The sequence below is a fragment of the Capra hircus genome, chromosome 2 (genome assembly GCF_001704415.2).
Source record: "Capra hircus breed San Clemente chromosome 2, ASM170441v1, whole genome shotgun sequence".
NCBI classification, from domain to species: Eukaryota; Metazoa; Chordata; class Mammalia; order Artiodactyla; family Bovidae; genus Capra; species Capra hircus.
In genome coordinates, this window is record NC_030809.1 from 44,239,096 (window position 1) to 44,251,684 (window position 12,589).

Genomic DNA, 12,589 nt, shown 5'->3' on the forward strand with positions numbered 1-12,589 from the left:
ACATTTCCATATGTATTTGTTGGTAAATAAAATACATTATAAAAGAAATAACTTTTCTGGTTCTAAATTCTAAAAGAGTAAAACAAAATAGCTTTATTATAATCATATGTTATTTTAATTTTTAAAAAAGCATTAAATTTGTTTAGTTATTGAATACTTAATTTTAGAATATTCTTACATAATAAAGTCATTATTTGTGTTTTAACTTATATTTAGCTAAGGACATCGTTCAGATTATTATTCAATATTGGAAGTTTTTAGAATGCCTGTTTTTCAGTTTGTATTTAATTTTCCTTTTTCCTCTTAACAGCTGGTGATTAGAGTCCACATGTCTGATGATAGTTCTAAAACAATGATGGTGGATGAGAGGCAGACAGTGAGACAAGTGCTGGATAACCTGATGGACAAATCCCACTGCGGTTATAGTTTAGACTGGTCTCTGGTGGAAACCATCTCTGAGTTACAGATGGGTTAGTAATATCATTGCTATAATTATTTTTAAAATTTCTGTGTAATTTCAGCTGTTTTCATGTTGATAAAAGCAACTAGAGACATTTTAATATTTTTTCCTATAGTATAACCCTGGCTTTTTTACATTTATCTTTCCCCTATTCTTCCCCCATATATTTTGAGATTTCTTTGAGTACAGTATCATTTCCAGTTCATTTTAGATTTTCTTATGACCAAACAAAGTTGTTCTTTTTTTAAGATAACAAAATATTTTTTCCCTTCAGATATTATTAAGAACTGCATATATTAGACACATTACTAAAAGCCATCACATTTATTCACATTTGTACTGAAGCCTTGATAACAACATTTGACTTTCAGGGGAAACATAAAGCACATCTTATTTTTAGCTAGATGTACAAAGTCTTAGTTTCCTATGTTTTGTAGTTTGTTATGGTGTTTTTCAACTTTGAAAATTCCTCATTTTTTTGATACCATCTTTGACTTTTTTTTAAAATTAATTTGTTTACTTTAATTAGAGGCTAATTACTTTACAATATTGTAGTGGTTTTTGCTATTGACATGAATCAGCCGTGGATGTACATGTGTTCCGCATCATGTACCCCTCCTTCCACATCTCTCCCATCCCATCCCTCTGGGTCATCCCAGTGCACCAGCCCAGAGCACCCTGTCTCATGCATCGAACCTGGACTGGCGATCTATTTCACTTATGATAATATACATGTTTCAATGCTATTCTTTCAAATCATCCCACCCTCGCCTTCTTCCACAGAGTCCAAAAGTCTGTTCTTTACATCTGTGTCTCTTTTGCTGTCTTGCATATAGGGTCATCATTATCATCTTTCTAAATTCCATATATATGTGTTAATATACTGTATTGGTGTTTTTCTTTCTGACTTACTGTACTCTGTATAATAGGGTCCAGTTTCATCCACCTCATTAGAACTGATTCAGATGCATTCTTTTTAATAGCTGAGTAATATTCCATTGGGTGTATGTACCACAGCTTTCTTATCCATTCGTCTGCCGATGGACATCTAGGTTCCTTCCGTGTCCTGGCTATTGTAAACAGTGTTGTGATGAACAGTGGGGTACATGTGTCTCTTTCAACTCTGGTTTCCTCAGTGTGTATGTCCAGCAGTGGGATTGCTGGGTTGTATGACAGTTCTCTTTCCAGTTTTTTAAGGAATCTCCACACTGTTCTCCATAGTGGCTGTACTAGTTTGCATTCCCACCAACAGTGTAGGAGGGTTCCCTTTTCTCCACACCCTCTCCAGCATTTATTGTTTGTAGACTTTTTGCTAGCAGCCATTCTGACCGGGGTGAGATGGTACCTCATTGTGGTTTTGATTTGCATTTCTCTAATAATGGGTGATGTTGAGCATCTTTTCATGTGCTTGTTAGCCATCTGTATGTCTTCTTTGGAGAAATGTCTGTTTAGTTCTTTGGCCCATTTTTTGATTGGGTCGTGTATTTTTCTGGAATTGAGCTGCAGGAGCTGCTTGTATATTTTTGAGATTAGTTGTTTGTCAGTTGCTTCATTTGCTATTATTTTCTCCCATTCTGAAGGCTGTCTTTTCACCTTGCTTATAGTTTCCTTCATTGTGCAAAAGCTTTTAAGTTTAATTAGGTCCCATTTGTTGATTTTTGCTTTTATTTCCAGTATTCTGGGAGGTGGGTCATAGAGGATCCTGCTGTGGTTTATGTCAGAGTGTTTTGCCTATGTTTTCCTCTAGGAGTTTTATAGTTTGTGGTCTTACATTTAGATCTTTAATCCATTTTGAGTTTATTTTTGTGCATGGTGTTAGAAAGTGTTCTAGTTTCATTCTTTTACAAGTGGTTGACCAGTTTTCCCAGCACTGCTTGTTAAAGAGATTGTCTTTTCTCCATTTATTTCTTGCCTCTTTTGTCAAAGATAAGGTGTCCATAGGTGTGTAGATTTATCTCTGGGCTTTCTGTTTCGTTCCATAGATCTATATTTCTGTCTTTGTGCCAGTATCATACTGTCTTGATGACTGTAGCTTTGCAGTATAGTCTGAAGTCAGATAGGTTGATTTCTCCAGTTTCATTCTTCTTTCTCAAGATTGCTTTGGCTATTCAAGGTTTTTTGTATTTCCATACAAATCCATCTTTGACTCTTAAAAACCTTAAAAAGGTTTCTTTTTGTAATATGTGATTATAGAAACCTCACAATAATTATTTTATTAGGCTATATTTAGTCAATAGTCAATTTCAACTTGCCATTTTGTTTATAAAATATATTTGCATTGCTTTTACTGACTGTTATATCTTTAAATATTTTATAGCAGTTTCTAGAGCAATAAAAATTTGATAATTAACCTTCTTCTCTTAGAATGCACAAACACAAACCCCCAAACCAAACCATCAGTTAGAAGTTTATTAACAGGTATAGGCACATATTCTAATAATACTTATTATAACTATTCTTGAAGAATTAGAAAGGTTCAAGTTCACAGATGTGGCATCACCATACCCAGAAAATTTTTGGCTGCTAGTTTGTAGAATATTTCCATGACTGTAGGTTTAAGATTCATAACTATCATTTAATCATATGCAGCACAGCGATACAAATAGAATATGTAGTTATTTATTACTTGTTGAATGAATAAAAGAAAACTAAGAACCCCAAATAAGATGGTAAAATAAGCTGTGACAAATGTAAATCATTCATTTAAACAACAGAGATTATTAGGAAGGATGAATAAACAAAATGCAGTTGTTCACTATTTACAAAAGACCTTTTTCCTAAAGACACAGAAAGCTTGAAAGTAAAAGGAATGTGGAAAGACACTAACCAAAAGAAAGATAATGTTAACTATGTTAATATCAGACAAAATAGACTTTAAGCAACATACATTACTAGAGATAAGGAGAACCATACGTCATCAGGAAGATAAAATCATTCTAAATTTTATCTAATAATGGCATTAAATTACATAAAGCAAAAGTTGACGGAACTACCAGGAGAAATGCACAAGTCTGCCTTCACGGTAGAAACTTTTCACCTAAGAATCTTTGCGATGATCAATATAATCAAGCAGACAAAAATGAATATAGATATATTTAGAGCACTAATAACAGGGAAATATACATTTTTTTACAGGCAGAAGTGTAATGTTTCCAAAAATTGATTCCAGTATGAGGTCATGAGCAGCTCTCTAGAAATTTCAAAACAAAAATCAGTATCTCTAGAATATGTTCTTTGAACATATGTTCAGACTATAGGACATGTTCTTTGATTCCTAATTTGGAAATTAGAAAATATATCTATGTTTAAAATTAAACAATTTATAGACCAAAGAGGAAATCATCTTGGAAATTTTTGAATGACAAGGAATAAATAGTGTTGGAAGCACTCAATACCAGAATTTATGAAATGCGACTAACAGATTGTGTTTAAGGGCGGGATAGTAAAAGGCTGAAGGCCAAAGAAGACCTTGAAGTCAGGCAATCTAGATTCTAGTCCTGATCCTTCCTTGTAGCAGCTGTGTGACCTTGCTAAAGTCACTTAACACCTTGAGGGCATGTTTCCTTATTTGAAAATACAGGAAATACCAGATAGTCTCTAAGGGTGTCAGTTTAGATTCTTTGATTTTGCTGTGAAATACTTCGCAAGGTTTCCTGTCTTTTATGCAGTTCTGACAAATACTAACAAAATACTGGTGTTTTATTTTGGGACAGAGAGAATCTTTGAAGATCATGAAAACTTGGTTGAAAATCTTCTTAATTGGACAAGAGATAGCCAAAACAAGCTTATATTTATGGAGCGTATAGAAAAATACGCACTTTTCAAAAATCCACAGGTGAGGCTATGGCTTGCAGAGGTCAAGATTCTTAAATGTTCATATTATATAATTTTCTGTCTGCTAAGTTAATAGAGTTAAAAGACTGACAGCCACCCAGTTGGAGCTTTATGGCTGCAAAACCCCATGGGAGCATTCACTAGTGCCGAGGTGGCAAGTCTGCTGGGGCCCAGCTGTCAGGCCTCAAAGAAGCTGCTAGTTCCACAGAACCAGATGGGGTGAGCCCTAGGGAAAGCAGGATTACCTCCAGGGGGTTAGCAGATTTCTGTTCTAATTCAGAGCCATTTTGGACCCTGCTCTTTATTCAGTGAGGCTCATCCAGCAAAGAAAAGCACTTATATATTTAAGTTTCTCTACTTTTATTATTTATCCATTTAACACTTTGATTTTCGTTTTCTGAATTTTTTTTGAAAATCCCAGTAACCTTGATTATAAACAATCCCACGTTCTATTATATGTTACCTTGATTTGTTTGGTATCTTTGCTTGTCCCAAAATGTTTGTGTTAATTCTTCCTAATACCCAAATATTTTATAAAATATCAATAGGTGAAAGAAAACAACACCACTATAAAAAATATTTATGAGGAAAAACAGTGGCTGTGTTAAAGTTATTGAATAGTTATCCTTCAGACTACATGATCATGACACATCTTTACTGGATATTTTTAGTGAAGAATACACATTTAGGAATACCGACAATTTTTTATGGATGATTATGAATAAACATTTCTTAAGGATAATAATTAGAATTCAGATTTTAGTTGAGTCAAGTAAATGAGATCATGGTAGTCTCAGAGAATTTAGGATTTCTTCTTTAAAAGCCAGAACATAGATTAAATTTTCTACATCTGAGTCAGTTAAGCTCAGCATATTTTAAGCAAATTTGCCCCACTTGTTGTACTTAAATGATTTGTAAACCTTTAAGGTCCTGTCAGTGTAGCTTTCATTAGATATATGAAAACATATTGCTGGCTGTTGCATGTAGTATCTCCTCAGGGTTTGGGGGAGGGAGGTTTATGGAATAACTCAAAATAAATGGATAAAGTAAGGAGGAGGCCAGTATTAAGCACTTCTGTGAAGATGCAGGAACAGGTTTCAAAGGAATGTTCGCCTCACTCTGCATAGGCAGAAATACACGCAGAGTTGCTATGTGTCTAGAAGAAATCATCTGTGTACCTGTGCCAGGAGAATAGTAGAGTGGATTTGTCCTTTAACATTCATCTACTCATTTTTCCAGAATTACCTTCTGGGGAAAAAGGAAACAGCTGAGATGGCAGATAGAAACAAAGAAGTGCTGTTGGAGGTATGACTCTTCCTCCCCACCCCCCTTTCCTTGTACATTATAATATTAAAATATTAAGCACCTCTTCTGAAGTCCAGAATGTCATTGCTCTGTATTGATAATTACAATAGATAATTACAGTTGTAACTAGAGAAGCCTGTTTTCTTCCATAGCCTGATGGGGAGAGTTCAGCTTTGTGACTGTTAGAACACTGAAGAACCTTATAAAAGCTATGATTTTGCCAAACAGTGTACTAGTGGGTTGAAAGGACTTAGGAGCTTTTAGAAGGTGACAAGTGAGAGAAAAGGTTGGGTCAGTGAAGGGTGTGATTGTGTTTTTTTATCTGCTTACCCAGAGAGGAATTTGTATATAGTTATTTACCAAATAGTTCAAACCTTAGTCTGAAATAACTAATTTAAAAAATCATAATGGTTATTTTCCTAAAAATATACATCTCCTTATTTTGAAGATTAATAAAACAAATCCAAATATAATTGAATTTTTGCCTTTTGCTGATTTTAGAGAACTAAGGTCCAAGATGTTAGTATGTTTGAAAATTATCTGAAAAAATTCACATTTAGCAACAAGACTATTGGGGGATGAAGATCAGCACTCAGCTTTTCATAGGAAGACTAGTTATAATTAAGAAAAATTCTCTTCATAATTCCTAATTTTTCTGTGTTTGGGGGGAGAAATTAATTCATATTCATGTGTTCAAATTTAGTGAGGATTTTTACTTTCCCTTTACTAAATACATGATTGACTTTTAAAATTCTTATCTAAATATAGACATTAGAATCCAAACTTTTTAGTTTGTTTACATTCCTTTCAACTTAGTATTAAACATTTAAATAATAAATGCTTGCCTTGTTTTAGATCATATGCACTGATTGTTTTTAAATTGTGAAAGTGCAATCATTTGTTTAGTATGTTGCCTTCTTTTAAAATATATTCCTATTTAGCATGCAGCTAATATAAATTTGGGCTTCTCTTGTAGCTCAGACAGTAAAGAATCTGCTTGCAATGCAGGAAACCTGGGTTTGATCCCTGAGTTGGAAAGATCCCTCCCTTGGGGAAGGAAATGGCTACCCACTCCAGTATTCTTGTCTGGAGAATCCCATGGACAGAGGAGCCTGGTAGACTACAGTCCATGGGGGTCCCAAAGAGTCATACACAGCTGAGCCACTAACACAGTTGTGGCTAATCTAAACGTTAATTTGGAGACAGATAAAGTCTGATGCTTCTGTTAGTTCTGACGCTTTCATTAAATTTACTGTAACTATGTTTTTACAAATGCATTTAAGGGCTGTTATGTGCAACTCAGCTGACGTTTCAGCTTGGTTTCATAAAAACAATTTTAGGGAAAAGTTCACAGGGATTGCCATAGTTGTTCCAAAGTAAAGCCATGTAATGTTTGGAAAGTTCTAATTGAGGTAAAATTAGCAGCATGGTTTTTATACAAAGGTATTTTAGTTTAATCACAGTGTCATGCATTTCACAGGGGTAGGCACAACTTTGGTTTGAGAATCCAAGGATCATGTCTTTCCCAACCATCTTCTTATTGTAGGAGTGTTTTTGTGGAAGTTCTGTAACTGTACCAGAAATTGAGGGAGTCCTTTGGTTGAAAGATGATGGCAAGAAGTCCTGGAAAAAGCGTTATTTCCTCTTGCGAGCATCTGGTATCTACTATGTCCCTAAAGGAAAAGCAAAGGTGCGTCCCTTCTGCTGACTTTAAGCTTCCTCATTATGCTGATTGATTTTAACCTGTAGTGAGCAGACTGACACAGTGATACAGGTGGTGATTTGTTTCCACTCATGAGCATTGCTTTGTTTATTGATCTATTATAAGGAAGAGGAAACCTGAAAATGTTTATTTTCTGCTTGTTCATTGGGCCCATCTCGGTTTTCCTGGTGAATTTGAAACCATGCTTTTATTATTTTTAAAACTTCTGCCAGAGTCATTTTTGTTTTTTATTGTTTGGGGGAGAATAGCTTTCTGGGCTTACAAGGCATTTCAGCTTTGCTTAGGTAATATACTTCTGCTGCGGGCTCTGTTGGTAGCTGTCACTTCTGTGCTTAGTGGGGGCCAGCACTGTTGAAGCTCTCTACAGGATCATCTCATCAGGTCTTTACCACCGTCCTGGGAGGTACATGTTGTCTCCCCTTTTTAACTGGCGAGGAAACACTGACTTGAGAATTGTTGTGCTTGAGACATGCACAGCAGGCACTGAACTGCCTGGTATCTCTTGTTCTTTCCAGAGAGCTCTATTATAATACTATATTGTATTTGATATACTATACTGTATTTAAAGTCTCTTTAAAATACCACCCTTTCCAAGTAAGTCAGTGTTCATTATGAATGAGAAGATGGTAAGTGAAATGGACTGCCTTTCTTGTTGCGTGGTAGATTTAAGGAAGAAACATCTATAGAGAACCTCACTGTCTTGTCTTCTACAAAACAGCAATAATTTCTACTTGGTAAAGCTTGATTCTCAGAAGCTGTTACCAGTGATGTTTGCTTGTTCACCTTGTTATTGTTAATTCAGTCTTTTGGGCGTTTTCTTCTCAGGTCTCTCGGGACCTGGTGTGCTTTCTTCAGCTGGATCATGTAAACGTCTACTATGGACAGGACTATCGGAACAAATACAAAGCTCCTACAGACTATTGTCTGGTGCTCAAGGTAAACGTGTGTCTCTTTTTAGGAATTTTAATTGACGTTAGATGTAGAGAAGGTTACTGGACATCTTAGAATAGTTTGGGTCTCCACTGAGTATACTATTTTTGCTTTATTCTATAGTGTGTAGGTTTTTAAAGGAATGGTTAAGGGACTTTCTTAGCAGTCCAGTGGTTAGGACTTGGCACTTTCACTGCTGGGCCCAGATTCAATCCCTCATCGGGATTAAGATCCCACAAGCCAGAAGGCAAAGCCGATAAAGTAAATGAAGAGACAGAGGAAGGGAGGGAGGGAGAGGGGAGGAAGGGAGGAAGCTGTGCTGTTCGGTAGCTGACCCTGGTAAGAGTGATGATACTGGGAAATGGGTACTGAATTACAAGCTTTGAGTCATAATATATAAAATGGATTAGATTATAAATTTGAGACTTTCATTTAATAGCAGCCTTATTTTAGGAAAACTTAGATCAGAGCCACATATGGGATGAAGTGAGGGAGGAACATAGATGTTTGTGTATTTTAGTTCTTTTCCTATACTAACTCAGAGAAACCATCAGATGACGCTGTGCCTGAGAGTTCAAAGTAGACTGCTTTTCATCCAGTCCAGAAATAATTCTTGTCTCCCTTTTCTTCTGAACCGTAGCCCTGGTAGCCCATGCATGTATTATGACCTGTTTTTTGTGATTTTTTTTTCCCCCTTTATCCAAACTTTTGAGTTTCTCATACTTAACATATTTGAACTTTTGAGAACTTACATTTTTGCTGAATTTTACTGATAAATTGCAACATGAAAAGGTAGCATTAAAAAGTTCAATATAGTTATGGGGATGATTAAGTTTTTTCTCATTGGCTCCATCCCAGATCCCCTTGGTAACTACTTAGGTCTACATGTTTATATCATCTTTGCTTTTGTCTAAGAATTGTCACTTGGGTTTGAGAAGGTGGGTGTTTAGGGTTTGGGGGTAGAGTTTTGATTGCTTTGATAAAATTAGATGTTTTATAATGGTAACCCTTTATTAAGTGATCATTTTTGGAGAAAACTCTATCATTTAATTACAGTAGCAAATAATTTTTTTCCAAGTTAATATAAAGTAGCTTAATCCAGCAGTTTTCAAAATGAGGTTCAGGGTCTCCTGCAGTCCCTGAGAACTTTGTCAAGGGACCCATGATATCAAAGTTATTCTTCTAATAATGCTAAGATGTTACTTGCCTTTTATACTCTCATTCTCACACAGGTATATAATGGAGTTTTCTAAGAGGTTACATGACATGTGTTGATACCTTTGCTGCTCTGGGTAGTGGAATGTATATTTGTTACATATTCTTACATTTGACTTTTTCTCAGCTTTAATTTCTTACAAGGTAAATATAAATGAAAGTTACTTGGGGGTCTCATAGCACGGAGGCAATAAGTGGCTCAGAGTTGTCAGTGAGGACCCAAGTTCATTCCATCTTTCCCTGTTCCATCTTCTGCATATCAGCTTATTCTCAGACCCAGCAAAATCCAGCAGAGGAAGAGGGACTATTTTCCCCCTCCATTTGTCTTTTTTTTTTTTTAAGAGGAAAGAAGTATTTCCCAGGATCTCCTCCAACAGCCCTCTCCTTGAGGGTCATTGGCCTAGAGTAACATGCCCTCCTACACTAATCACTGGCAAGGAACAAAGCCACCATTTTTGGTTTACATTAGTCAGAATTCACTCTCTGAGGTGAATCCAGATACACTGGGGCTCAGTCAGAAAAGAGGTAGGGAAGAGAAGAAAGCCTTGGGGAAGGCAGCCAGCTGTGTCTGTTAGGGCCAGTTGTAAGCAGGACCATTGGCTAGTATTTTAAGCCTTTTTGCAGCTCACAGAATTCTTAGGTTAAGAATATTTTTGTTCCAAGGGTTTATTGGTTTGTTTTTATAATAATGATTTGTATGCTTCATATTTGCTTCTCGCAAAGAGTGTGTGTGTGTGTGTGTGTGTGTGTGTGTTAGTCGCTCAGTTCAGTTCAGTCGCTCAGTCATGGCCGACTCTTTGCGACCCCATGAATCACAGCACGCCAGGCCTCCCTGTCCATCACCAACTCCCGGAGTTCACCCAAACTCATATCCATCGAGTCGGTGATGCCATCCAGCCATCTCATCCTGTCGTTCCCTTCTCCTCCTGCCCTCAATCCCTCCCAGCATCAGAGTCTTTTCCAATGAGTCAACTCTTCGCATGAGGTGGCCAAAGTACTGGAGTTTCAGCTTTAGCATCAGTCCTTCCAAAGAACACCCAGGACTGATCTCCTTTAGGATGGACTTGTTGGATCTCCTTGCAGTCCAAGGGACTCTCAAGAGTCTTCTCCAACACCACAGTTCAAAAGCATCAATTCTTTGGCACCCGGCTTTCTTCACAGTCCAACTCTGACAACCATACATGACCACAGGAAAAACCATAGCCTTGACTAGACAGACCTTTGTTGGCAAAGTAATGTCTCTACTTTTTAATATGCTATCTAGGTTGGTCATAAGTCACTCAGTCGTGTCCAACTCTCTGCGACCCCTGTGGACTGTAGCCCACCTCTGTAGCCCCTCTGCCCGTGGGATTCTCCAGGCAAGACTGGAGGGGGTAACCAATCCCACTTTCACTAGTTGAGTGAAAGTCACCCAGTTGTGTCCGACTCTTTGCGACCCCATGTACTACATAGTCCATGGAATTCTCCAGGCCAGAATACTTGGAGCGGGTAGCCTTTCCCTTCTTCAGGGGCTCTTCCAAACCCAGGGATTGAAACCAGGTCTCCTGGATTGCAGGCAGATTCTTTACCATCTGAGCCACCAGCCACCAGGGAAACTCCTCTAGTAAAATAGGTTAAACTAGTCTCCATACTTATATTATCTCTCTACCTAGGAATATTTAATGTATTGAACTAAAAAAACAACATACCACTGGATGTAGATAATAGTAAAGATAATGACCACCATTTTCTAAAGAACCAGGGTGGAAGGTACTGCCCTGGAACACTGTATGCATCCATCTGACAAGTCTGATCTAGAGTCCCCGTTTTCCACATATGGAAACCTGTTAAAGGGATTATTTTGCCTGAGACCACTCAACTATTGGGCTTCCCTTGTGGCTCAGCTGGTAAAGAATCTGCCTGCGGTGCGGGAGACCTGGGTTCCATCTCTGGATTGGGAAGATCCCCTGGAGAAGGGAAAGGCTACCCACGCCAAGTATTCTGGCCTGGAGAATTCCATGGACTGTGTAGTCCATGGGGTCGCAAAGAGTCAGACACGACTGAGCAACTTTCACTCAACTATTAGTATTTAAGACATGTCTTTTTTCCTTATAAACTTGCACTAGCTTTTGCCTATGTAGGTATTTTTATTCTTGAACATGTGAGTTTTGACAAACCAAAAAATGCTGCCACACAGGGTTGATACAAATGCAAATGTAAGTATTTGTAAGGGCCTGCTCCCCTTCATCAGCTCTGGGCTATAATGACTGAGTCTGAATCCTTCCAGTGAAGTGCAGGAGACAAGAAGTAGGTACATACTTGTAGGAACTCATGAAACACATTATTTGGTAATTAGTTTTTTAAAGATAATAATGAAAATAATAATGATGGGAAGAGATGATTCATGAAATTTGACAGTATAGAAATAAACAGGATATATGTTGATATATTATCTGAAAGACGTACCCACTTGGGAGACATGTATATGCATGTATAATTAAGTTCTTAAAGGAAACCCGAGTTTTAAAAATACATATACCACAATAATTGTTGGAATAGAGTCATCTTAGCTAGGACTAAATTTTCATCCCTTGAGAAGTGAGACAAAGTAATTTAATATGTTAGATGGGAAGGAAAGAAATGGTCAGGATTTAGGGATAGAATATGAGCATGAACTTCTCAAACACTATTGTTAATAAAAAGATGTTATAATGATAATCCTGGAAGTAATAAGGTGGAGTTTATAGTCTTATTTTTTAGTTTCTAGCATGTTAGTTGAGAGAATTGATTTTCAGGTCTATATGTATTTCCAGAGTAATAAATGGATTTATTGCATTTCTTTGCACTTGGACCAAGATTTTAGAGCATCACTTTTTAGTTACAGAATTTTAGGAATTGTCTGTCTCATTCTAATTTCTGGCATACATAGAGAAAAATAATCTGGTAGCATGATAGTAATCCAAAATTTCTTAATTCTGTTCTTAAATGTTTTTATTTAATTCTCAATTTTTTTGCCTTTTGTCAGAGAATGCAAACTTTCCAAATCAACATAATTTAAAAAATCAAATGATAACCTTTCTTTTTTAATAGCTGTTCATTTTGGAGGGGGTGGAGCATTTTCATTATATACAGTCTTAACTCAG

General features: G+C 36.7%; 1 protein-coding gene across 1 annotated transcript in view; it reads left to right on the forward strand.

The window, feature by feature from the left end:
• Nucleotides 1–12,589, forward strand: part of RAPH1 (Ras association (RalGDS/AF-6) and pleckstrin homology domains 1) — a 103,797-nt gene that overhangs the window by 73,257 nt on the left and 17,951 nt on the right. Inside the window, 5 exon segments of the mRNA XM_018060606.1 lie at nucleotides 311–470; nucleotides 4,174–4,295; nucleotides 5,534–5,599; nucleotides 7,146–7,289; nucleotides 8,148–8,258. Of these exon segments, the coding sequence (XP_017916095.1) occupies nucleotides 311–470; nucleotides 4,174–4,295; nucleotides 5,534–5,599; nucleotides 7,146–7,289; nucleotides 8,148–8,258 (603 nt within the window).